This window comes from Clupea harengus, chromosome 23 (assembly GCF_900700415.2).
Source record: "Clupea harengus chromosome 23, Ch_v2.0.2, whole genome shotgun sequence".
Classification (NCBI taxonomy): Eukaryota; Metazoa; Chordata; class Actinopteri; order Clupeiformes; family Clupeidae; genus Clupea; species Clupea harengus.
Genome location: NC_045174.1, coordinates 8363046 through 8390545, shown reverse-complemented (window position 1 = coordinate 8390545; position 27500 = coordinate 8363046). Strand labels below are relative to the sequence as shown.

The following is a 27500-nucleotide window of genomic DNA, read 5'->3' as shown; positions in this document are numbered from 1 at the left end:
TTTCTGCTACATTTGTCTCTATTATTCAATGGCTACTGAGGGACAGCTGGTGCATCAAATTCCCCTAAAATACCGCAGCTGAAACTGTGCTTTTCATCTTTAGGTCCCAACTTGTTTGGGATTATGTCACAACTTGATCATTGGTCATGATATGGCACAAACACGAACAGGCAACCAAACACACACACACACATGCGCATACAGACACACACACACACACACACACACACACACACACACACACACACACACACACACACGCCACTCACAGCAGAGTCACACACCCACACACAGGAGACTGTGAGTCAACATTACCTATCCCGATGAAGCAATCAGATAACTTTCACTTACAGTCACAACATCTCAAGCATGCTCATGCATGTGTGTGTGTGTGTGTTTGTGTTTGTTGACACACTCCTTTGGCAGTGCGTCATGGTACACTGTAACTTGTCACCTCCACAGGGAATACTGTGTTTCCTCTTAAAATCAGAGAGGCGGATTATGACATAAATGGGTGCCATGAAGAAGTGCGAGCCAGATGGATTTATTAAAACAATCTCACCCTTTTTATGAATTATTACTGCCAAGACGGGGTGCAAATTTGGCTGAATTTCATGTGCCAAGGTTTGACTGTGAACTTAACGACCTGTCATCAGTCAGCACTGAAATGCGTAGTTATTCCCAGAAATGGCTTCTCTTCCAGCGATTAACCCCTGGTCTGAATTTAATTCATGTTTGATGATGAGACACACAGTAACACCCATGTCTTGACAGAGCCAGTTTTCCAATATTCATCTGTGTGTTCAAACAAATCTGCAAGCTTTACCAGTCATCATGTTAAATGCATTTTCAGATTTCTGGTATGTAAACACAAGAATACCCTTACGTACGCAACCCTCATATTCCTGTTGGAATACACGTGTATGATGTATCACTCAAGTGTGTGTCAAGCTCTTCCCTAGCGTACTCATTTTATATTATCCACATGAGTATGCACTGAATGTCTTGAAAGGCTATAAACACCTGATACTAATTCACACAGTAGAGTAGTGGATGTGGATGTTTGCTTGTCTAGACTGGAGTTTGGATTTTCGGCTGCAGAGATTTCATGTTGGAGGCGTCTGCCTCTCAGCCACAGCTGGTCTTGGGATGAGGATGAGCGGTGTGGTGTGGTGTGGTGGGAACGCCGCCCGTGGCACTGGCCCCTGGTGTGTGTGGTCACCGAGAGCCACTCTGATTTAAAGAAGGGAGGGAGGGGGGTGCTGAGAGGGGTGCCGACAAGTGCAGGAAAACCCCACGCCCCGACTCCGAAGGGCGATGACTCCTACAGGCAAACACGTGCAGAATCCCGGCCCAGCCTCCGTTCTCAAGGACTGAGGTCAGAGAGAAAGAGAGAGAGAGAGAGAGAGAGAGAGGAGATCGGTTACATGCCGACGGAATTCCCCCAACGGTTAGAAAACGAGAGCCAGCAGATGAGACAGGTGCAGGGAGAAAAAAGGAGGAAAAAAGGGAGGAAAAGAGGACGAGGAAGACAGAGGGCGATTAAAAACGACAGAGAAATGTAATGAATAAGCGAGAGGCGGGTGTATCTCTGCTGGGGCCCCAGGCCCTAATTATTTCATGTGGGCTTTCGAGGAGTGTGAGCTTACAAGAGGTTCAGCTTGAGGGTGCGTGGGTGTGTGTGTGGGTAGGTGTGTGTGGCTGTTTGTAGTTTATACTGTATTATTTAATCTACCAAGTCATGACCTCTGGACATTTTGGAAGTTAAGCAATGTGAATTTGCCTTCTCTCCCTCCTAACCTCTCTCCCTCTCTCTCTTCCCCCTCCCTCCTTCTCTTTCTCTCTCTCTCTCTCTCTCCCTCCCTCCTCCCCTCCCTCCCTCCCTCCTTCCCTCTCTCTCCCTCTCTCCTTCTCTCCCTCCCTCCCTCTCCCTCTCTCCCTCTCTCTCCCTCTCTCTCCCTCTCTCTCTCTCTCTCTCTCTCCCTCCCTCTGACAGTGTGTGGTGGGAAGAGAGCCCTTCCCCTTGCCTGCCATACCCGCAGAGTCTCCAGAGGGCTACTACGAGGAGGCCCAGCCTTATGACACCACCATCAACGGTGAGTTTGCCTGCCCTGCGCGCGCTCCCAGCCCAGCTCTGTAAGCATCTGCTGCGGCTCCCGGCCACAACCCAAACACTGCGGCCTAGCCAACGCTGACATCCATCACCCACGGTGCCTGTGTGAACAGAAGGGACAGAGAAACAGAGCTGGGTAACCAATCATGGCACCTGTAATGAAACAACGTTGTGTGTTGTGATTGGACCCCTTATGGATTCTGTGACAAGAACAGATTGAAAGAACCTGTTGTTTATATGAGAGGGAAAAGGGTTCTCAATACCGTAGTGTTTGAAGCATTTGAAAGCGTTTGTGTGCTCATTAATGCTAGGCTGAGTGACAGGAAGTGAAATTGAAGCATGAAACAGCAGCTTAGGGGGAAGGCTAAACCAAATGTCTCAACATATGGGCCAATAAAGTCCACCTTAATCTTAATATTAATACGTAAGCCGCACCAGCAAACAAAAGCAGTCAGTTGTTCATGCCAGTTCGAATGCATCCACAGAGCTTCCTGTATGGGGCTTCACCGATATCCTTTGAAACAGGACTCCATGCTGACTCACAAGACAACACAACACAACACCCTGCCTCGTTCAGTCCCAGCACACAACATGTCCAAACAACCCCAGTCATGATGGCTGAAGTTGGAGAACAGCAGGAGCATTTTTTTGAAAAATGACATTTTTGAATGGCAGCAGTGAGCTGTTTTATCCTGACACCCCGGGCCCCCGCAGGGTGGGAGTGCACAGCTGAGAGAGAGAGAGGGAGAGAGAGAGAGAGAGAAAGACAGAGAGAGAGAGGGAGAGAGAGGGAGAGAGAGAGAGAGAGAAAGACAGAGAGAGAGAGGGAGAGAGAGAGAGAGAGAGGGAGAGAGAGAGAGAGGGGGAGAGAGAGAAAGACAGAGAGAAAGACAGAGAGAGAGAGGGAGAGAGAGGGAGGGAGAGAGAGAGGGGGGAGAGAGAGAAAGACAGAGAGAGAGAGAGAGGGGGGGGGGAGAACAGAGATGTGCTTTGTTCAGCCATATCCGGGCCTCTGGCAAAACAGAACTGAATCTGAGCCCAGGATGGGAGATGGGAGAGGGGGGGGGGGGATCTTCCACCAGAGGAGGGTAGAGAGGACAACCTCGGAACATTTGGGTCACCAGCACTTAGCTCTGACTCTGTGCATCTGTGAACAAACTGGACATTTCAGACATTAGATCTAGATTCCATAGATCCCAGCACATTTAACAGTTCCCATTAGATTTAGTACAGTGACAGACCAAGCAAGAAGACCATTGAAACAAGCATAAAGACCAAAATAGATTGAAAGATCTGTTTACTTGAAGACCATACTGCACTTTAAGACCATAATGCATTTTGGTTTCACTACTAGCTGTATTTTTGGAGGCGGGGGGGTGTTACATGAAATGTACCTTCATATGTTGCATATAAAGGTTTGTCTATTGTGGTCAGGGTAAATGTGACTGTCTGCAAACATCTCACCTGCCAGTAAGTGAGAAGTGGCTTAACAAAACAGGAACTCACACTGTGGTTAGTGAAGCCATGTGTAGGCGTTAAGACAGTGTCCTGAATAGAAAAAAGGTTCAGCAAAATATGTCCACACACCGGTACGGTATCATATGTGGCTTTGGTGTGAAACTTTGTGATAAACTTCCTTGTAATCTTCATGTTTGTTTTTTTAGTTCTCACACACAGACCATAGTCTAGATTTACAGGTTCTGGCATGCGGAAAAAAAAACCACTTTCAAAGCAAACCATCACTGAATTTAGACTTTGAAAGTTTCATTCATGGAAAATAAGTTGGAATTTAAGGAATGTCTTTGATCCTCTTACAAATGAAAACCTTTTTTTCCCCCAATCACCAGTTGCTCCTATCTACCCTTATCTCCTCTTCCTCCTCCTCTGCCTGAGACACTGTTTCTTGTTTTGTTTTTCTCTCCTCTCCTCTGTCCTCTGTAGACTTTGGTTGTTTTGGTCTCATCTCTGGAGCCCGGACATGTGTAGAGGCCTCAGACAATGTGGTCTATGCTGTGATCACTCGTGGTATCCATCTCCCTTTTTCTTTCACTCACTCTCTCTTTCTCTCTCTCTCTCGTCTCTCTCTAACCCTCGTGCATCTGCTCGGCTGAGAGCCTGGCCTGAGAATCTGCCGGGGCCAAAGCTGCCTCAGCTGAGGAGAATGCAGTGGGGGGGGGAAACGCATGCCAACTCAACTCCATCCACTCACAGAGAGGAATGTGCATGGACGAGCTGTGTTTGCTGCTTGTTGTCGTGTTTGGTGTTGTTGTCAGTCGGTCTTGCAGGTGGATGAGCTCGCACACCAACAAAATGCACGAACGAATGTTTGTTGACCGAATATGCTCCTTTGAGAGGTGCACGAGGAGCCGTAAAAGTCATCTTCATCTCCCTCTCCTCTTTAACCCTGTCTGCATCTCTCCCTCTCTCACTGTCTGTCTCTTCATCTCTCATCCTCTCATCTCTCTCATAGTGTTGTTTTTCCACTCCCCCCCCTTCAAAATCCCACTCATTTGTTCACAACCCCCATGAGACAATAACAGAGGGAGAAAAAAAAAAATGTTGGCTTCACGGTTTGGCAACAGAATGCAGACAGAAGGCATCCCATCATCCCCCCTCATTCTTTCTTCCCCCCAACCCCACTGCCCCATCCCTCCATCTCCCCTCCTCCTCTGCCAGACCTCTCTATCCCCCTCTCCGCGCCCATCATAACACTCCCCCTTGTCTCGTGTGTCCACCCAGACGACGGTGAGGCGGTCAGCAGCTCCTACGAGTCGTACGACGAGGAGGAGGTCTCCAAGGGCAAGTCGGCGGCGCAGCACCAGTGGCCGTCCACCGAGGCCTCCATCGAGCTGATGAAGGACGCCCACATCTGCGCCTTCCTCTGGAGGAAGAAGTGGCTGGGCCAGTGGGCCAAGCAGCTGTGCGTCATCCGTGACACGCGCCTGCTGGTGGGTCACCTCAGCTCACTAGCTGCCTGACGCCTGAGCTCAGTTACTGGTAGACTGAGCCTGCAGGGTATTATATAATGCTTGGATGTAAATGATAGCATTCAATTTTACTTACTGGAGCCTAATGGAATGATCTGTAGTTTTCGTTCTCTGGTATGATGTAAATTGGATCCCCACATGTAAATATTATGGTCTGGTGTTTGTTTGATTGTGTTGGCATCCATACAGCTTGCAGTGCAATTTTAGGCGACAGTTTGCCAGCCAGCCAAGGAGAACTTACTTACTTACTTAGCCATGTCAATCAAAGAGAGGGGCAGAACTTGTTGACTGAGTGCTAGTTAACTGCTAGCCAGATGTCAGTATTTCAAAAACAGAACATGTTTTGACATAGAAGGAATGATAGTAGGCATCAAATACATACATAGTTTGAATTGGTGCTAAAAGGAGAATGTAAACAAAGCTTTGTATCAAAGTTTAGCTTCAACGTTTCCTTGGAACACTAGAGAAACACAGCTAGAAAATAACCTCTCCTCTCAAAACCCCTGTAAGCAAGCAGATACGCGGTCTCACTGACTTCAATGTGTATTCTTTACTGCCATAATTGATTGGCTGTTTCAGCTACAGCTGTGCCTCAGCCACGTGGATAGGGGTTGCAGGTGGTTTTGGATGCCCTCAATCACCGACCCCCGGGGGGGGTCTTCTGTAAAGGCTCAGACGAAACTGGAATCATTAAGGGATTCATGGATTTGTAATACTGGCGATCTAGTTGTGGTGTTTTTTTCATAGCTGTTGTTTATAGCATCGTATTGGACCCGAGAGCAGAACCAGATGCTCTGAAGCAGTCGGAGAACGAGCTGCGGAGATTCATGCTCCCCCCTAGACTCCGTATCACAGTCAAGAGGGAAATCACACACTGGCGCTATATCATTACATATGAGTGCCGTACGAGTATCATTTCAGATTCTTCTGAACAAAGTGCATCAATCACACTGATCTTTCACTTTGTGAAGTAGGAGAACCGCCTCCTCCTCAGAAGAAGACGTTCTCTTCATCTGAGCCAATTGGTCTTGTTTGTACTTTTATTAGGCAAGGGTTTCCTTTTCATCATCAAGTATTTCTCTCAGCACATCAGACCTCTCGTGCCAAGCCTGCCGCCACTTTCTCAGTGCCACTCGCGCAGTGGGAGAGGGGAATTTGATTCCATTATGAATAAATCAACTCAACACAGCTTTTGTTGTTTTCTTCTACCCCGTCCGTTCCTGTCTGCAGTGCTACAAGAGCTCCAAGGACCAGACGCCTCTGCTGGACGTGAGCCTGCTGGGCTGCGCCGTCATCTACAAGGAAAAGCAGCCCAAGAGGAAGGAGCACAAGCTGAAGATCATCCCGCAGGGCGGCGAGGCCATCGTGCTGGGCCTGCAGAGCAAGGAGCAGACCGAGCAGTGGCTCAAGGTACTGATCCCAGATCAGGAATGCGGTGGGCGTGGTGGTTGAAGTGAGATGGTTTGTTGTATTTCAGGCTATGGAGTAGGCTTGGGTCTGCAGAGTAAGTAGCAGATGGAGCAGTGGTTCCAGGCCTGATCTAAGATTGGAAGGCAGTGCATCTCGTGGTTGAACTGAAAGAGGTCTGGAAGCATTAACTGCTCGTTGGTCAATCAGGCCTCAGGTCATCAGGTAATTTAATAAATATGTAGTGAGGTGGTGATTAAATAACAACAGCTTCAAAAATCACTTCATCTACCATATTTGGGGCCATAGAATAGGCTTGGGCCTACAGAGCAAGAAGCAACACAGACACTCCAGGAAGCCTATGGTGGGCCTGACCCCAAATCAGGCCGCGGTGGTTATCGTGGTTGAAATGAAAGGGGTTCATGAACTCTTGACCACCTCTGACTGCTTGTCATTTCCAGTTTTCGAGCAGGCGTCCACAGAAGCATCTGTCATTTCTCAAGTGTTCAGAAACATTTTCTTAGACACGATTCCAACAACAGCAGAGCACTTAAGATAGCCCATGAGCTTTAGCGGACATTTTTTCCTTATTCTTACTGTATTTTTGGCCCGGCGAAAACTTAGCAGCCCTCGTATTTCGGGGATTTTATGTGTTTTCCTGTAGTCTGGCACCTAAGCGACCACTTTCCTCTAATACGCACCGAGCCCGGGGTTCATGTGGTGGCGGGTACACTTCATCTGCCGCCTTCGGCCTCTCCTATAATAGCGGCGGGCAGGCACCGTACTGTAGCCACGGGACCCGCAGCACTTATCAAACCAGTATGTGCTGGACGGCCGTGTCAACAAGCCACGGGAGAGATACTCCACTCCGCTTGGCTGATGCTTCCTGCCTCTCCTAGCCTCTGCCAACTCCTAATCTCAGGCAGAGCCTATGAGTTAAATGGACGTGTCTTCCACATGAGGCTGTGGCAACGAGGCTGCTGCTGCAGTAGAAGCAGCTGGTGTTGGGACAGTTTTTGGGGGTTTTCAAAGTACTGGTGGTGTTTATAGCATAGCTGGTAAGAAGAGATTAAAAAAAATGATGATATGGTGTAAAGTTGCATTACATTTACAGTCAGTGTGTTTCCTCGCAATCCAAGTATTTTTATTCGCCGTGGTATTATGAATATTCTCTTTAATTATGTACAGTTGTACTCATACTGAAGGAAACATTCCAGGGTGACTGGGTGAGTGTTGGAGTAGGGAGTATACTTAACCTGGGTCCTTTGGCCATGTTACCTTCCCAGGTAATTCAGGAGATCAGCCCCAAATCCACAGAGGGATCCGATGTGTCTGAATCTCCCCGCCTCATCTGCACCAAGGTACCAAAACTCATTCTGATCTCAGCATGAAGATTATTTTTCTTACTAGTTCTGTTCTGGTCTTTTTTTTAAGTTGTTGGTGTAATGGTATAACACATCCAAAAGAGAAAACAGTAGCAGAAGCTTACTTACAGCAGCACCTCACACCTTTTAGATAATCTAATCGTGTTTTAAACATCTGAAATCCTTTTGAAACATTTCTCAGAAGGCTGCAGTCATCAGTCCATACACACTGCCATGATTATCACAATATGAGCATCATCAGCAGCAGTAATAGCCACCATTTCTTTTGAAGTCAATCTTCTGAACAACTCGAAGGGAAAACAAGAGCCGTGCTGTGCTGTGTTTTTATGCTGTGTTTTTGTCTTACTGAGGATGCAAGTTTCAATAGCATCCCCTGGGAAAGGCGTCCTACGCTAAATATGTGTAATTATCTTGCTGATTCGATGGCTCTCATCTGGCTGTCATGTGGCGGGGATTACCCCGTTCTGGTTGAGTTAGTCAGCAGTGGCTTACGATGCGGTGGTCTCTCCCCTCCTCCAACAGGGCGAGCTCGGCGAGCGATACTCGGTGGCGTCGGAGAGCGGCAGCAGCACAGACAGCCATGCCGAGGCCCTGGAGGCTAAGGATGGTGAGAGGAGCACATCATCATCATCGCATGGTCTCCATGGAGATTGGGGGTTTTCTCTCTCGTCATCTCACTGTGGTGTCTTTGGTCTTTTATGAGCAGTGAAGAAGAAGTACGGAGTGCAAGGTTTGAAGTTGATGATGAACATTGGGAAGAAGAAGATCTCCTCCTTCGACAGTCCAGAGAAATGCGTGGACACCTCAGGTAAATGAATGGAGAAGAGAAAGCAAGAAGCAGTTTCCCCAGTTTATATCCACGTACTTCTACTTTTCAGCCCATAGAACAGTGATCGGATTTTAAGATGTTGATGTTGCGAAGATGAGATAATTTTTTTCATTATCCTCACTTTATCATCCTCATGTTTCATCATCTCATTGTTTTCTGTGTTTCATTCTTTCTGACACACACACACACACACACACACACACACACACACACACACACACACACACACACACACACACACACACACACACACACACACACACACACAGGTTACCTAAACGTACTGGTGAACAATAAGTGGCACTCCCGCTGGTGCCTGATCAAGAATGGGCAGCTGTGGTTCTACCAGGACAAGGGCAAGGCCAAGCAGGCCCAGCAGCCGGTGCTGCTGGAGGGCTGCCGTGTGCTGCCGGACCCCAGCCCAGAACACCTCTACTCCTTCCGCATCCAGATGGACGGAGAGCAGCTCGCCACCCTAGAGGTAAAAGGAGAGAGAGAGAGAGAGAGAGAGAGAGAGAGAGAGAGAGGAGAGAGAGACAAAGGGAAAAACAATAAGAATGTAGAGGAGACAGAGAGAGACGAAAAGAAGAAGAAGAAGAAGTCTTTAGTGTGAGAGAACAGAATGGTATATGAGTGGATGAGGTTTACTGTATAGTTACAGTGAAAACAGCTAGGCTTTTTGAGTGTATAGTATATATATATACTGTATACCTATACGTACAGTTATACCTAAAAGATAGTCACGGTTGTGTTAGTTGTTAGTTTGGTTGTGAGGTTGTATAGTTGTATGCTGTAGGAAAATGGAATGAATCATTCTCTGTTTAGCTCATGTTTAGCTTCAGACATGTGGAGTTTGAGTGCGCCCCCTTGTCCCCCCAAATCATCTGGAACGAGAGCATTTACTGCGAATGTGCTGTTACCACTATACATCTTCATCTTCTGTGGAAATTAGCTGAGAAAGTCCCTCGAGCTTTAGCAGACAGGTCATAAAGCAGCCCACCCAATTATGTTTCTCTTTACTTTTTTGGGGGGGTGGGGGTTGGTTGAGGGAGCCATCTTTGCCACCTCTTCATATAGGCCAGTCATCTGGAGCCCTAAGCCCTTAACTCTTCTCCTCAGCCTGAGGGGAGAGGGTGTGGGCCTGTGAGGCAGGATGGTGTCAGGACTCTGTACCGTTTCAGGCGCCGGCAAACCACAGATCTGCATTCCATTAGTCTGCTGCTGCTGCTGCAGCCCACTTCCCAGCAGTGTGAATGGAGAGATGCTGATGTGAACTCACACTTTCTCACACACACACACACACACACACACACACACACACACACACACACACACACACACACACACACACACACACACACACACAAGCCCATGCACTCTCACAGATAGATACACAAAGACAGTCAGACAGAGACACACACTTACAGGCTTATTACAAACAACCACAGATATTTAAACACACCTATCATGCCAGCACACAGATTGTTACATATACACATCATATGCGTGCACACACACACACAGAGACACATCATTTACCATCATTTATACACACTCATGTAGACACCCCCCCCCCACACACACACACATGCATACACGCAGACATAATCAAACAGCCCACGCCCGCATACATACAGTCTGGCCCGTGGCCTGCAAGTGGTGAGTAACGTGAGGCTTCAATGTCTGGAAACCACCCCTTACACCATCGTCCCCGTCCCCCCCCCCCCCCCCTAATCCGCCACCCTTTCTCTTAAGGACGCCTGATGAAACCAATCACGTCTGGACCACAATCCTGAGCACTTAACATGGTTTTCATCACTCTTTTTTTTGGTGTCTCTTTCCCCCCGCCATCTCTCAGTATTTCGCTTTGCCATCGCAGTAAACAAGGCATTATTAAACTGCGCTTGTGAAGCGAGATTTTTGGCAAGATGATAAACAAGCGACTTCCTCTCGCGCATTCTTCGAGGCACGTTTTTCTTTTTCGAGCTGCAGTCTGTCGCCTGCTTTCAGAAAAAACAGCGATAGGGTAAACAAAGCCAAACATCACCAAACCATTACTGCAGGATTACTTATCGGCACAGTAGTGTAAAACGGCCCTGTGGAATGTCTGATACACTACAAGATTTGTTTGTTTGGCAGAAGCCCCGACTGCTGTAACTTACAGTACAGGAGAGCAACACATTTTATGTAGTACTACTGGAGTACTACTTGGGATTCACATCACAGATGTGACACCCATCGAGACAAAAGCAACTACTTTTCTACGTTACGTGCATCACATTACATTATTAGGGAAACGTTACATTACATACGCTAAACATATTTCTACTTTTCCTACGTTCACTTGCCAACGTGCCAAAACTGAATGAAGACGTAATATTTTCCCCAGCATTTACAAGCTCCACCGATTCTTCTGCCCTTGTGTTATGGGCAAATCGTTCAACCCCTCGCAACCTTTTTCTCTGTGTGTGGTCTCTCTTCTATTCCTTTCTTTTCTTTGTTTTTCCTTTCCTTTCGTTTTTTTTTTTTTTTTCATCGTCCGCCCACCTCTTTCTTTTCCCAGGCCAAGTCCTCGGCTGAAATGGGCCACTGGCTGGGCCTGCTGCTCTCGCAGACCGGGACCAAGACGGACCCGGAAGAACTGGCCTACGATTACGTGAACTCGGAGAGGATATCCAGCATAGTCAACGCGGCCAAGACCTCCATGTAGTGAGTGAACACAGAGTGGTGGTTCATGCTCAAGTTAAATCATTAACCCCAAGGGCTCACCTTAGAACACTACACCAAGGCTAACATAATAATGTAGAGAATATGTACAGAGGAGTTCTATAAGCCACAGTTGTAGAACTTAATAATAATATATATATAATAAAAATGCTGGTACAGTGTGACCAAATTCCTGTGACTTTGTGAGCAGCACAGCAATTGGCAAACACATTCAAATGGTGCAATGTAGACTAGAATCATGCAATATTGTTCTTTTGGCTGGGTTTTTTCAAGCCCTGACGTTTCTCAAACATTTAGACCCGGCATAACAGGGGAAAACCACGTCTGTTCCATCAGACCACAAAACAGGGCCTTAATGTGTGAACAGCTCTCTCCTGTTTGCTGCCCCAACGCTACTTCCTTGAACTGTCAGACTGAACAGTGTGTGGATGCATGTTCCAACTTCACATTTGGAGCAACATGCATGTATTATGTAAAAGACTTTGAAGAGTAAATATCCAATGATTTGTTATTGTGTGTGTGTGTGTGTGTGTTTGTGTGTGTGTGTGTGTTTGTGTGTGTGTGTGTGTGTGTGTGTGTGTGTGTGTGTGTCCACAGCCTGATGCAGAGGAGGTACTCAGAGCCCAACACTTACACAGACAGCCCCCCCTCTGATCTCCCAGGATCGGATGACATCTACGATGATGTGGCGTCCACCGAGAACGAGATGGAGGTGAGAAAAACAGCTCGTCACAACACACACACATTACTTCTGGCCCTTCACACTGTGAGAGCACACACACACACACACACACACACACACACACACACACACAAACACGCTCACTAACTGACTCACTCTCTCTCTCTCACTCACTCACTCACTTACACACACAACACTGAGCACACAACAAAAAAAAGACTGAAATATTTTAGGGAAATTCTCACTGCGGTCAAGCCATGTGGTGCATACCATGGAGTTGTCTTCGTAATGTTTGAGCATACCTTCTCTGATGAAAACAATGGGGTTTATGCCGTGGGTGGTGTGTTTTTGAGGTTCTACTTGCGAGACCAAATAATATTCTCTCCACTAACATTCTCTAACATTCTGCAGCTTTATTTGCTTTGGCTCAAACATGTAACCTTTGTACATGTTTTCCACTTAATGTACATTACAACATACTGGAAATGACAATCAAAAGATATTTTTATGAAAGACTGCAAGCACCTGCAAGTGGTGATATGGGGAATTTACTTTCTTTTGTAGCATTCGTTGTTTTCACGATAAGGACATGCTGTCAAGTCAAGTCATGTTTTGCTGCATTTACCAGAAATACTTGTAATGGAAACATTCAATCTGTTCTAAAATAATATGTATTATAATGACTTATGACAGTGTGTGAGGGCATATCGGTCATTTATATCGATAAGTTAAATGTCCTTCTGCACTTGCCATACCAGGACAGTCAGGAGGATCTTGGCGAGGTGCTGACGGTGGAGCAGGACTCTAAAGACCGGCTGTACCTGGACCTGGTCCCAGTGCGGTCCTTCCTGCACACCTCCGGGCGTACGTCTCCGCAGTCGTCATCCCAACCCCAGGCCCCACCGCAAACCCCGCCCCAGCCCCCGCCACGGGACCCCAGTCCAACAGAGGCCTCCGCTGAGGAGCCACAGGAGAGCACCTACCAGGTGAGGGTCAGGGGTCAAGGTCAAAGGTCAAGGTCGCTGATACAGACAGTGTTGAGTTGACAGTAAACACCCGAGGCTGGTAATGAAATGTTTATGACCCCCCACTCCTCATGGTGGGATACAGCAGGAAGATGTGTCAGCTGAACTCTTCCTCTCCCATTTCCATTCCGATCTGCGGAAAGATGTACTGTATTCAGGGCATTGTTAGTGAATAGCAATCCTATGGACACTGTTGTTGTGTTTGTTGAAGCATGGTCAATGGGTGTTACATCTCTGCTCTGTATCACATGTCATTACAGGATGTCCTCCCCAACGAACAGCAGTATGAGACCACACTGCCCTCAGACCTCCCCCCACCACACAAAACTGACCCCGCCCCCCCCTCATACACCAACCCTCATCTCCAGCCCCAGCCCCAGCCCCAGCCTCAGCCCCAGCCTCAGCCCCAGCCTCAGCCCCAGCCTCAGCCCCAGGCCCAAGCACAGGCCAAACCCCAGCCAAGCAGCATCTTCAGCCAAGACACTGCAAAGAAGGCCAGCTCCAGCTCCAGCTCCGCCATCAGCTCCACCACCACCATCCAGCCTCAGCCCCCCGCACCCTCCCAGTCACCCCGGAGTCCCCAAACCGTCCGCGGGAGAGCCGCCAGCGCGGACAAGGCCAGAGTTCCAGTGGCAGGTGAGAGAGCAGCCCCAAGGCCCCGCGGTGAGAAGCCAGGGCGCACTGGTCTTAATAAGCTTAATCGCATTTCCCTTAGCAAGCACTGGAGGAATGCACCCTCCTATCTGCAGCTACAACTGCAGCTTATCCCCCAGCACTGTAGCCTAATCCCTGTGAAGCAGTGTGCTGAGTGTGTTTGGAAACAAGCAACACCCTCAAAGCCGTGACCAAGCACTAAGCTGACCTCCCTACACACACACACACACACACACAGAGAGACACACACACACACACACACAGAGACACACACACAGAGACACACACACACACACACACACACACACACACACACACACACACACACACACCACTCATCAGTGACTCCCACATTCCTCTCTCTCTCCCTCTCTCTTGACCTCTAGCGTGCTCAGGGTCGATCGAGGTGAAGCTGGGGAAGAACCGAACGGAGGCCGACGTGCGGCGCTACACGGACGAGCGGGACCGTCTGGAGAAGGAGAGGGAGGACGTGAAGAGCAACCTGGCCACCTTCAGGAAGGACCGGCGCGAGGCCAAGGAGGAGCTCAGCACCTGTCAAGGTACCACAGCGCCACCCACTGGCCACTGGTCAAACCTCAACACTCTGAATTGATTTCATTGATTAAAGCAGCCATTACATACATACGTTTGAATATCATAAAAGTGGGGAATATATAAGTTCTCAGTGTACATAGAATTCATAGCTTTAACACGGACAATGATATTGTGTAATATTGAATGAGTGAATATAAATATCTCATAAAAAATGACACTGCCACTAGAACAGTATATACAGTGTGAGCATGTCTTTTACTGTATAGTATATTTATATTTTAATAATTAATTTATATTTAAATAAATGATATTTGTGTGTCCTCAGACCCAGCGAAGCAAGGCGTCCTGGAGGCGTGTCTGAAGCAGAAGGAGGAGGCGTGCCGGGAGGCGGAGCGTCGGCGGGTGGAGGTGGAGCTTAGCCTGCAGGAGGTGAAAGAGAGCCTGAGGAAGGTGGAGGCCGGGCCCTTCACCCTCGGGACCACCATGGACAGCAGCCTGCTGGACGCCGCTCTGGTCAGTTGGAGCCTCTCAACCACAACCGCAACCTCAACACAACACACATTCACTCAATCTCTCTCTCTCTCTCTCTCTCTCTCTCTCTCTCTCTTTGGCTACGCACAGCCCCCATTAGCATTAGCGCTTTAGATTTAGTGGACTGTTCCTTGTTAAATGAGTAATGCTGTCATAGTAATGCTGTCATTTACTAACCGGCTGGACAGTCACAGCTTATTTAGTGGACTGTTCTTTGCTAACTGAACTGAGGGTATTTCCATGTGATTGTGATGGCCTTGTTGAATAGATTTGGAACAGAAAGAAGTGTGAATTGCACATACTTTGGCTCCCCCATCAACAGCAGTATCCTACTGTTGCCCTGATCATACGGCTTATTCCTCTCAAACTCTAAGCAGTACTCCCAACAGAACACTGTTCTATAGGCCTTCTCCGTTCTGTCTACGCAGTGAAATATCCTGTTTGTGATTAGAGCGTCTACTGGGGTAGCTACAATTTGCTCTCTGTTCTTCTGTAGGTGACTTGAGCCAGCCTCGTACTGTTACGGAGATGTTTTTGGCCTCTGACTATAATATAGTGTGTGTGTGTGCGTTTGATTCCAGTGTGCAGCTGTGCACTCCTTCTGAACCGGTGGACTCAGATCTATACGCTGCTTTGCTGGCGGATCGAAACGTGAAATGTCAGCAGTGGTGGCCAGCGCAGAATTAGCCTGTTGTTTTGTTATAGACGGCTGACTCGGTTTGTATCTACAGCTGTAGAGCCGGAGATGCCAAAAAAACGCGGACTTTGTGCACATCTTCAGCCGGGGAGCCAGCGCTAGCGAGCGGCTTAGCGTTCGGATGAGGTTCTAAGCCGAAGCGGGCCGAAGGATCAGGCCTGATGATGATGAGGGTCTATTATGCTTGTTTTTGAATGGAAAGATGGAAGCCACATGCGTTCCAACGTCCAGCTCCCCCTGAGGTCACTCGAGATGACATCCAGTGCCCCGATACTTTCCAGATGGGGTCATCAAGGGCGCACCGGTCTAGTTTCAGTCGTACGGCCTTCATGAGCTCGTTGCTGCCCCCCTTTGGCGGAGGCTCAGAATAACACATGAAGACACCAAAGCTTCAGAGGTCTGCGTTAGACAATGGTTTGGTGTTTTCAGTGCCATAAATCATAGTAAACATGATCCTTCGCTGGCTGGCTGAAGGAAGAACATATTTAATTTCACATTACACATGGCCTTTGAATTTGAGCAGAGTGCGCTTGTTGATTCACGCCAACCCTGCCAATTCATGGCAACAGATTTTAAAAGCAGATGATTTTGGCATGCCGCCTTTTGTCAGGGGTCCAGCGCCCAGAGCAGAAGTGCTGGAGGACCAGAAAGGTGAAACTGACTGACTAAACAAGTCCCTTTAAGGCATGGGGGTTTGTATTCCCCCCCCGCCCCACCCATAAAGGGTAACTGTAGATATGACACAGAGTGTTTTCTGCATCTGTAGCTGTTAGAAATAAAAGATGGCTTGCACAGTGGGATATGACAGCAACTCTCTCTGTATAGATGCAATTATAAAATCAGTCCATTTTAGGCACCCATTAGACGGACGTTGGATGGGTCTGCTGAAGGAGAGTTTAAAGAATCATCATATTTCTCTCTCTTCCTCTCTGCAGTCTAAGGCAGTGTCCACGTCACCGCCGGCCCCGGTCGCTCCTGTCGCCCCTACCAGCAACGGAGACGTCAACTCGCCGGTCAACTCAGCCACCGCCCTGAAGAACAGGCCCCTGTCCATCATGGCCAGCAAAGGCAAAGTCCTCCAGAGGGCAAAGGTCAGCGATACTCTCACAGTCTCTCTCTCTCCATCAAAACACACATATATTAAGGTAAAGTTTAAGTCAGGGTCCTGTTCATCCTGTCAGGATTTAATTTCCGATACTGACCAGTGGACTACACATCATCCCTTACATGACGTGAACATGATTCATCGTCTAGTCATGTTTGGTGCACTCTCATAGAAAAGAGGTTTATATTGTTCAGGGTCTTTCTAGAGTAAATACATGTATACAGAACACTGACAAACTATATTTGGTTCTGCTCTAAAAGAAAAGAAAATTGGATGCAGTATGGGTCAGTTGACCGTCTTTCACGACAGTTCCATCTTAACTGCAAAGGGAATGGAGGTGAATGTAGGGAATCTGTTTCTGTGTAGAAGTACTTGCCTCAACCTCCTGCTCTCCCTTCCTCAGGAATGGGAGAAGAAGACCACATCCTAGGGAGAGGACCAGGAGCAGTCCACTGACACCTGAAACCACCAGTGCTCATTCCTCATGGGTCTTTGGCCCTGGACCAGGCTGCTTCCGCCTGGCAGGACCTGAGGCGGGAATAATAACTGCCCAATCCCCTCCTCATGTGTCTGCGAGCCACTCCCCCTCAAAGCCAGCTCTTCCATTCAGAGACACTGACAGTACTGAGTGACAGCAGGCTTTCCTTCCTTGACACAGCCTACAACTCTGCCTCCCAGGACAACTAATGCCACTGGACAATTTGGGAGTTAGAGAGACGACAACAACAAAAAAAAACTATTTAATATTTGTTTGTTTGTTTGTTTTTATATATATATATGCAAAAAGGGAGGGATTTTCATAACATTGCATTTTTCAGACTTTTTCCAATTACATGTTTCGCAATACAGCATAAATGTATGGCATGACGTGTGGGATTTTTTGGTGTTATTATGTGTAAATGAAACGTGACCAAATGAGGACAGAGACATGATGAGTGTCCTAGCATTTCTGCATGCCGCCCCCTCCACCCAACAGTTCATACAGTCCAGATTGTAGCTTGGTCTATGTTTGCTGGGGAGCCAAGATGTAAATACATATTACACCATTCAGTTCTGTTTCTTTTGACTTGTTACTGTATGCTAGCTAAAACATGCACTTTTTATTCAAATAAAAACCAATTGGTAATTACAGCAATATACATGGTGTTGCAGAAAGTATTTGTTCTTTGTCTTATACAGAAATGAAGTACAGTCACTGGTAAACATGATGCTCTTTTTTCACAGACTGAAACAGAAAGAAACCAGTTCCTGTTTGGAATTTACATGAACCAGGCCTACTACTAAAAACATGTCATAGCACCAGTAGACCTTTTAGGAGAACTTATATTATTAAAGAGAACATTTCGTTTATAGTCTATCACCTTAATATCATGACGTACTATACAATGAAGACACCTCACTGAACACGTAGAAACCCTCATTGGAAAGCATCCACTAGAGGGCGCTACACATCCAGCTAATTTTGACACGTGTCCAAAAATTCCCTTTGGGGATCAACATCGTCACACATCATTACCCATGATGCAGCACTGCAGGCAACCCACATCATCATTTAAAAACATAATTTAATAACGTTAATGAAGGTACAGTAATTGGTAAGCATAGTAAATAAATACTTGTGGAGGCACGGCAACCCCCCTGGGTGCTTAGTGTTGCCCGTGCCCTTCCCTTGGTAGATAGCACCAGACCAGAGGCACACTCTTTGTTCTGACCAGCTGTTGTTACATAGCTTGCATTCTCACACCTACACTGCCCTGTCAATCTACGCCATCGTCCCGACTCTACTGAACTGAACACCAACAGGTACAGAGTGGCACATTTGAACATAAATCCTGTCTTTAAGGCACTAAAACACACCTTTACAAAAAAAAACTTTACTCATAAACAAAAAGAACCAATAAGAAAAAGAAATGTACATCCAGCTCCAGTTTTGGGTATGGGGGATTTGGGTGATGTGATTGGAGTGAGGGTTCAGTCTGTGATGAGAGAGGGGAGAGGGTGGGGTTCCGTGGTGATCTGTGATGAGAGAGGGGGGGTTTCCGTGGTGATCTGATGGTGGTGGTGGGCTCCAGACTTCCTGACTGGCTCTAATTAAGCGTTTGGCGCTGAGCCTTTAAACGTGGTGAGCTCTTCCGAGCTTCCCTGTGGTGATCTCTGGCGAAGTAAGCTGTGTGGCTAATCTGATAATGATATTGTTTGTGTTCCCCCTCGTTGTATGTGTGTGTGTGTGTGTGTGTGTGTGTGTGTGTGCGCTTCTTATTAGCCTTTCCCTTTAATCCTGTTAGACATGTTACATCAAACAATGTGACATGGCCTCCTCAGTGTGTGCATGTGTTTGTGTGTGTATGAGTACACATGTTTATATGCATGCAGCCATGTTTATTTCTGTTGGCTGAGTATGCTTGGAGAATCACTTGTTAAAGAATGTATGCGTTTGTATATGTATATGTATATAAGTGTGTGAGTGCATGCCTGTGTGTGTTTACAATTGCAAGAGTATATTTATTTGAACATGTATCTGTGTGTGTATGTGTGGATGTGTGTAAAACTGTGCATGTGAGAGTACGTGTGTGTCTGTGTGTCTGTCTGTGTGTGTGTGTGTGTGTGTGTGTGTGTGTGTCTGTGTCCCATCACTGGCGTCTGACTGCGTGTCTCCTGCGGAGATCCCTGTAGCGCTGTTTCAGCTCCTTCTGGCTCTTCTTTTTCTCCTTGCGCCTCATGCCTGCTGGCTTGGGCTGATCCCCTCTGTTAGCTATCCGCTTTCTGCTGCCTGCAACACCACACACACACACACACACACACACACACACACACACACACACACACACACACACACACACACACACACACACACACACACACACACACACACACACACACACACACACACACACACACACACACACACACCATCAGCAAAGCACTTCCAAAACACACAGAAATTCAGTGTCTTCTTCAGATATACATGCAGGCTGCCAGAGATTTGTTCTGTGTTACTGGAACAGGTTGCACACAATTTACTAGAGTTAACTCGTAGCATTACTACATACTTTTACTATTAATATTACTTGCTTTCAAAGGCACATGTTGAAAAGGCATGTGTGTGTGTGTGTGTGTGTGTGTGTGTGTGTGTCTGGTAGGGGAATACTGACGTGTCTCGCAGTGCGGTCCCTCCCAGCCTCCACGGCAGTCGCAGCGGAAGCCCCTCTGTACCAGCTCACACACGCCATCATTCATGCAGGGGCTGGGCCTACACAGCTCCACCGGCTTCTTCACCTCTGTGAAGGAAAGAGAGAGAGAGAGGGGGAGGGAGGGAGAGAGAGAGGGATAGAGGGAGAGAGAGGGGGAGAGAGAGAGAGGGGGAGGGAGAGAGATAGAGGGAGAGAGAGAGAGAGAGGGGGAGGGAGGGAGAGAGAGAGAGAGAGAGGGAGGGAGAGAGAGAGGGGAAGGGAGGGGAGGGAGAGAGAGAGGGGAGGGAGAGAGAGAGGGGGAGGGAGGGAGAGAGAGGGTTAGATAAATGAGTTGTGATTTGCGGAAGCTAATGTCCCAATTCTACTCCTTTTCCTGTTCCTTTTACACTCTAATCTAGACCCTCTTCTCATCCATCTTCCTTGCCATCCTCTACACTCAGATCCTCTTTTCTTCTCATCCTGTTACCCTTCAAGCATCCTTTCCTTCTCATCCATCTATCCTATCTTCCTCTCGGTCTTCACATTCTTCCTCATCACCCCCACCATCACACACACACACACACACACTCTCTCTCTCTTCTACTTTCTCACCGGCGCACACCATCTGCACCAGCACGTCTTCGAAGTACTTGAGGTCCTCGTAGAAAGGCACGGTGACCATGTGCTCCACGCGGCCCGTGATCTTCAGCAGGCTCTCGGTCTGCACGTCGCCGATGCCCACGGCGAACACCGCCACGCCGTTGTCGCGCAGCTTGCGGGCGGGCACCGCCGCGTCCTCGGCGCCCGAGCCGTCCGTCAGCACCACCACGGCCTTGTTGACGCCTGGCCGGGCGCCGCGCCCAACCGTCAGGCTGTTGGCCAGCACGTGCAGCAGGGCCGAGCCCGTGGAGGCCGCCCCACCCTGGAAGGAGGCCTGTTTCACCGCCCGCAGGATGGCTGAGCCGGAGTCGTGCGTGTCCAGCTCGAAGACGGTGACGGGCTGCCGGCCGTACACCACCAACCCTACCTGAGGACAGCGCAAAGAGAGAGAGACAGAAGCTCTGTTTCTAGAGTGGGGCATGGAAATAAATAAAGACAAAAACATCAAATCCACTCTTCTAACGGCCTCTCTGTTGCCATGGCACTCTCTAAACCTATACTAACAATGTCTTTTCTGTTGCTCTCCAAACCCATCCTAATAATGTATTTCCTGTTGCCTCTAAACCTATATTAATAATGTATTTTCGATTGCAATGGTACTCTGTAAACTTATCCTAATAATGTATTTCCTGTTGCCATGGTGATCTCTAAACCTATACTGATGCCTTTTGTGTTGCTTCCTTCTCTACACCTTGAGCTAGAGGAGAGAGAGATGTTTTAAAGTGGGACTTTCTAAACCCACCATGAAAGTCTGTTGCTATGGCACCCACTCAATCTATACTGATAATGTGTTTTCTGTTGCTTCTTTCTCTTCACATATAGGCAGGCAGAGATGAGAAAGAGAGAAAGAGAGAGAGAGAGAGAGAGAGAGAGAGAGAGAGAGACAGAGAGAGAGAGAGAGAGAGAGAGAGATGTTTTACAGCACTGCTAAATCTACCATGAGCATTCCCTTTCTGTTGCTTTGGCAGTCTAAGAACCTATACTGATAATGTGTTTTCTATTGCAGAGGTGCCTTTGGATCCTTCACTAATAATGCTCTTTTTGTTGCTGTGGAACTCGCTACTAAACTCTACAAGAGAGCTTAACAGAGCCCAGAAAGGCAGTCACTGAATACAAAGGAGACCAGTCCAATCAGGCTATAATAAGTCCTCTTCACAATTATCTTCTGGACCGATTAACTAAGGTTAATTAAGTGGCTAACTCAATACATTTCTCACTTTCTGTCTTTCCTCTCTTTTATCAACAAAGAGAGGTTAATAGAGGTGGTGGATGGAAATAAAAGTGTTGTCTAATCCTACCTTAAGAATAATTTTAATTTTTAATAATGAATTTTCTCTCTTTGTTTAAATACTAAGACTAATTGGATGGAAATAAAGGCTTTCCCTAAGCCTTCTCTGGTCTTTATAATTCTTTACACGTCCATCAAATGTTACTCTGATACCCTCATTAATACATGTCATCTTTGATGTATAGTTCCAAACCAACTTCCCTGTTTTAAAATACTATGAAAAAATAAGAAGTTACCTGTGAATAAAAGTCACTGTTTTCACGGGTAATAAAATGCCCAAAATGCTGGAATGGCTCCTTCAACAGCAGCCAATGGGAGCAGAGCACACCTGAGCTAGATACAGAGGGAGAGCACTAACTCATCCGAGGAGAACCCCACCTGTGCCACGTCACGATTGATGTCAAACTGGACCGAGGTGCTGCGGACGAAATCCGTCAGGTGGACAAAGTTATCCCGACCTACACCATCCGAGCCGTCCAGAACAAAGACCAGGTCCACAGCCTGACCCAAACACCCTGAAAGACGAGACAGACAGAGTTACTACATCAGGACCATGATGATAATGTACATATCACTTACTACAGAAAGGGGAAATCTTAATAAATGCTACTTACTTAACTCATTCACTTCGCTGACTAATTATGCATACAGTATTATACATAATTAATTATAAGTAATTATACATACAGTAAAATACATGATATACATAGAGTACTTCAAACCATACAAGTGTTATGACCAAGGTAAACCGTAGCTTAGCTACTGCCCCTTGTTATTGTTAGCTGCTAAAAGCGCTTCAGGTCAACCTGTTCTCTAAAATGACAGTGAGGGAAGTATTGAAATGAAACTTACATTCCTCTTACAGCATCTACAAAACTAAAGAGAAGTAGAGATCGAGTGACAACCAAAACAGACCCGAGCCGAGACAAAACAGGACTCCACAGCTCATCCCTCTGAGGACTGATTAGCGAGTAAATTTCCGTCTCTCGCCTCACCTTGGTTGTCCACGCTGCAGATCTTGGTCCTGAGCTCGGGGATCTTGCCGGGCAGCTTGTCGGGCGTCTGGTAGGTGATCGTGCGCTGGGGGTTGGCCGTGATGTTGTTCATCTGCACTTTGAGCGCCTCGGGCCCCACCGCGATCAGGAACACCTCGCGGTCGCGGGCGTACTTAGCCGGCTCCACCACCAGGTCGCCGGAGGCCGTCGCGCTCAGGAGCACCACCACCCGGGGCAGGTCGTCGAAGACGTCGGCGAACACCGTCGTGCTCTGGAAGCCGTGCGTGGTGACGTGCGTCAGCGCTTTGCCCGTCAACGCCGGGCCCCCGACGGGCTTCATGGCCTCCACGGCGGCCAGCAGGCCCGGCAGGTCGCGGTGCTTGCCCACACGGGCCTCCATCTTCACGGAGTCGCCGAACTGGGCCAGGCCCACCTTGGTGGGGGAGCTGGAGGCCATGGTGGCCTGGAGGAAGCGCTTGAGGAAGGCCTTGAAGCGCAGGAAACCCTCCAGAGTGAGAGCGGCCGAGCCCTCCACCAGGAAGAGGACGTCCACGGAACAGTCCAGATTCAAGGCCGGAGCTGCGGGAGGAGAGAACCGGGAGAAGAACCGCAGGGGATTAGAACCGACTCATTCCTACGAGAGCGGCCAACCCCAGAAGAGCCAAGACTATAAGCAGCTTTGCCAACGTGATGAAGAATGCTTTCATTGCCACTAATCTGTGTTAATAATCGTTTGGAATGATTAAATGTGCATCGCCTACAGTGGCAGGTCTATCCAACAAAAACAAAACACAAACAAACCAAGTCTTCATACATCCAGCAATCTCATTAGAGATCTGATCGGGCAGCCCCTGCGAGTGCTGCTAAAGAATGGGCTAATATGAGGCTGGAATGAGAGGCTGGTTTACTTTATCCATTTTGCACAAAAAGATAGCAGGAGACCGGAATGGGGATCTCTTCAGTAGATTCATGTTGGACCAAAAGTTTCCAGGAGATAGTTATTTTGTTGTTCTGTGTGTGTGTGTGTGTGTGTGTGTGTGGTTCCCTGATTGACACCAAGTGGCTCCTGGGTGTTGGGAGTGAAAACACATTAGCACTGCTCCGATAAGCAAACCCTTCCACTCGCCTGTCAACACCCCAACTCTTATCAGCAAACTCAAACTCAGCACAACTCTTCACAGTGCTGTTTATTTACACTTCCGCCACACACTGACAGAGAGGAGTACAAGGAGAATACATATCTCTCTCTGTCCCTCTTCCTCTTAAGTAAAAGGATAATAGTGTCTCCTCTCTCTCTCTCTCTCTCTCCCTCCCTCTCTCGCCATCTATCTCTCCATCTCTCTTTTTTTGTTGAAAACAAATGGATTGTGTACGGGGCTGCGCGGATGGAGGTACGGCTCCCTCGCTCGGCAGGTGAATGAGATGACCTGAGATCACCTCTGGCTGGTGATGTCACTGTGGTATGCGCCCCCCCCGCCCCTGCCCCTGCCCCCCTGCCCCTGCCCCTCTCCCTCGCTGAGTGACACGGCAGGGGTCAGGAGTCACCACATCTGAGGGGAGACTCATTACACGCGCCAGGTCTCGTTTCGCCGGCGTTCCTGAGCGCTCTCAAGTTCCCTTTCCCTCCGTCTCTCGCTCGCTCTCTCTCTCCTGCGCCACTCTCCCACGCCGTTCCGTCTTTCGCTCTCTCCCTCTTTCTACAGATCTCATGATGCCCTTTTATACCTCCTCCCTCATATTTGGTTCCTTTCTTCCTTCCTCTGGTGTTCTTTATCTCTATTCCACGTCTCACACATTGACTACACATTCCATGTCTTTCTCTGCAATACGCTGAGGACATTTCAATTCTTAAAACGTATTCTGTCTTTATGTGATTGTGCTCTGCTAAAGTCACCAAACTGCAGAAAAATGAGTTGGGCTCATATCTTTACGTGGTTGTGTGTCTTTGTGTATTGTATATTTTCGTGCATTCAAGTGCATCTATTTTTCAAAGCTCCCACTTTTCCGCCGAGGCGGGGACAAATTTAGTCATCCTTTTCAACAGCAGCAGACAAAGGGGGGGGGTTAACCGTGACCCGGACCGAAATCCGACCCGGACTGTAACCGGAGCACCGAGACTGACAAGCGTGACCTACAGACGGGCGAGAGACAGCTGGGAACTCAACCGTCCCTCCCAACAAAAACAAAGAAACCTCCAAACACTGACCACAACACTTCTCCTCTCCAGTCACTGTGGCCAAACACACAAATGTGGGAAGTGTGGAGAAGATCAGGAAAGGAAGAGGGTGTGTGTGTGTGTGTGTGGGCAGCATACTGACCACAGTGAGGGTCACTGCCGTAGCCTGGGGGACACACACAGCGGTACTTTTCCAGACCCTCAGACACACACGTCCCGCCATTCTGGCACGGCTGCGAGTCACAGGGATCTGAGTGTGTGTGTGTGTGTGAGACAGAGAGTGTATGAGGGAGGGAGAGCAAGACAGAGACACAGTTATATGACTTACAGTTACAGACATGTCTACTTTACTGTATTCATAAAACTTCACACTACAGCTACTGCATGCCCCAGAAATGAGTTCAGGCACAGTTTTAGATTATTTATTTATTTCATTCATCACTCACACACACACACACACACACACACACACTACTTACCCTGACATATTGTTCGATGACAGACTGTTGGGTGTCTTTTGTACTTCTTGCTCCACCTGAAGTTTATGAGTGTGGGAATTTAGCAATGATTACAACAACAAAGCACCTATTACAGCTGATTAACGGCATTTAAAATGGAAGTAGGTTCATTTACTCTGGGGAAAATAACAGGGAATGTATATTTATTGTACGTAAACAGTGAACACAGTCTGCGAGCAGAGCCCTGGAGAGATGCTAATGCTACCCCTAAGGGAACGAAACTGCAGCGGAGAAGAGAAACCCTCCCATACAATCTCCAAATCCCACCACACAAAGAGGTGAGCTCACGTTAGCGAGCCCTAGCTTCCAGCAATAACAGTCAGTACAATAACAATGCGACTTACATTAATTATTAATATTATAATATCTATATAATATTAATATTAATACTTACAAGTAAAATAAATCTTTAAGAGAATCAACAGAATGTATATATACAGTGTATATACTGTATATATTCATTTAGAAGATGCTCTCTCATCCAAAGCTACTCGCTGTACAGGTAAGGCATACTTTGTCTCAGGTTTGTCTGTGTGTTTGCCTCCTGGGTATTTACCCATATTTACCCATGTGTGAGTGTGTGTGTGTGTGTGTGTAGGTGTACTTGCTTGTAGTGAGGACAGAGGGAGGTATAGGAACTGCAAGAGAGGGAGGTGTGTGTGTGTGTGTGTGTGTGTGTGTGTGCTTGCTTGTAGTGAGGACAGACAGAGGTCTAGGAACTGCAAGAGAGGGAGGTGTGTGTGTGTGTGTGTGTGTGTGTGTGTGTGTGTGTGTGTGTGTGTGTGTGTGTGTGTACTTGCTTGTAGTGAGGACAGAAAGACGTGTATGCGGTGGAGGTTTTGGAACCCTTCCAGCACATGAAGTTGCCCACCAGCTCCTTCACCGTCTCCAGAGTCTTCCTCTCACAGGCGTACGACTCCACAAAACAGCCTGGGGAGGTGGGGAGAGAAAGTGACCGACAGAGGGAGAGAATGAGAGTTATGGAAAGTATGGAAAGGTAGAATCTTCATCATTCATACAGGCAGATTTTCAGGCTCCTAGAACAAGTTTCTATAACATCTTTATCCGGGGGGGGGGGGGGGGGGGGGGGGGGGGATATGCAAAAACATAGCATTATCAAGTTCTTTTGTTTACATACCCTAAAGGTGATTAATGTGTGACTTTGAGCAGGTGTACATATGTTCATATACCCTATCTGGGTGATTACTGTGTGACTTTGAGCAGGTGTACATATGTTCATATACCCTATCTGGGTGATTACTGTGTGACTTTGAGCAGGTGTACCTGGTGGGACAGCCGCACAGACATCAGATGAGGCCAGAGAGGTGTACAGGCCGTTTACCGCATCCTGGAAATGCTCAGCGAAGAACACATGGCTCTCTGTGGGCGCGCTGGCCAACTCATGCAGCTCATCCCAGCTGAGAGAAATGACAGAGAGAGAGAGAGATGACAGAGAGAGAGACATGAGAGATGAGAGAGAGAGATGAGAGCCAGAGACAAAAATAAGAGGAAGAAAGATAAAGGGAGAGATATAGAGAGAGGAGAGGAGAGGGAGGGAGGGAGAAGATAGAAGAGGAGAGGGAGGGAGAGATAAATTCCACGAATGCTGAAACTGCGCTGAGGCAGAACCTCATGTCACTCAGCTCCTCCATTTGAAAGCAGGAACTCACATTTTCAACACTGTCATTGGGGTGTCCCTCAACGAACTTAAGCAGTCAACGAAAGTCAGCGACAAACATCAATACCCGCAGGGCTCAGGCCACTGACTAAATGCACACCTTCAATCACAGGCAGGTGACGGTCGGCAACTTCACTACCCTAAAGCCCTCTCGAATCTGTCAAGACAAGGACTTCAGACCCCGGCACAAAATCGAATGACCATTAACTAGAGTGCTCTTGAGTCTGGACGGACAGAGAGGGACAGAGACAGAAAGCGAGAGAGAGAGAGAAAGAAAGAGAGAGAACGAGAAGGGGCGATCCACGAGGGGCAATCAGT

General features: G+C 47.8%; 2 protein-coding genes across 2 annotated transcripts in view; one reads left to right on the top strand and one right to left on the bottom strand.

Moving 5' to 3' along the window:
• The window catches only part of afap1l2 (actin filament associated protein 1-like 2), a 47637-nt gene extending 29801 nt beyond the window's left edge, over positions 1–17836 (top strand). The window contains exons 5-20 of the mRNA XM_031561535.2: positions 1997–2096; positions 4055–4138; positions 4853–5061; positions 6331–6510; positions 7794–7868; positions 8415–8499; positions 8599–8700; positions 8991–9202; positions 11285–11430; positions 12046–12160; positions 12889–13116; positions 13416–13791; positions 14196–14369; positions 14690–14877; positions 16528–16683; positions 17101–17836. Of these exons, the coding sequence (XP_031417395.1) occupies positions 1997–2096; positions 4055–4138; positions 4853–5061; positions 6331–6510; positions 7794–7868; positions 8415–8499; positions 8599–8700; positions 8991–9202; positions 11285–11430; positions 12046–12160; positions 12889–13116; positions 13416–13791; positions 14196–14369; positions 14690–14877; positions 16528–16683; positions 17101–17127 (2457 nt within the window). The 3' untranslated portion in view covers positions 17128–17836. The remainder of the gene's footprint in view (positions 1–1996; positions 2097–4054; positions 4139–4852; positions 5062–6330; positions 6511–7793; positions 7869–8414; positions 8500–8598; positions 8701–8990; positions 9203–11284; positions 11431–12045; positions 12161–12888; positions 13117–13415; positions 13792–14195; positions 14370–14689; positions 14878–16527; positions 16684–17100) is intronic.
• A 1433-nt stretch (positions 17837–19269) lies between these two features.
• Positions 19270–27500, bottom strand: part of vwa2 (von Willebrand factor A domain containing 2) — a 23621-nt gene continuing 15390 nt past the window's right edge. Inside the window, exons 7-15 of the mRNA XM_031561282.2 lie at positions 26789–26922; positions 26305–26434; positions 25466–25521; positions 25129–25236; positions 22811–23389; positions 22194–22330; positions 20480–20894; positions 19850–19975; positions 19270–19467 (exon numbers count right to left, since the gene is read on the bottom strand). Of these exons, the coding sequence (XP_031417142.1) occupies positions 19328–19467; positions 19850–19975; positions 20480–20894; positions 22194–22330; positions 22811–23389; positions 25129–25236; positions 25466–25521; positions 26305–26434; positions 26789–26922 (1825 nt within the window). The 3' untranslated portion in view covers positions 19270–19327. The remainder of the gene's footprint in view (positions 19468–19849; positions 19976–20479; positions 20895–22193; positions 22331–22810; positions 23390–25128; positions 25237–25465; positions 25522–26304; positions 26435–26788; positions 26923–27500) is intronic.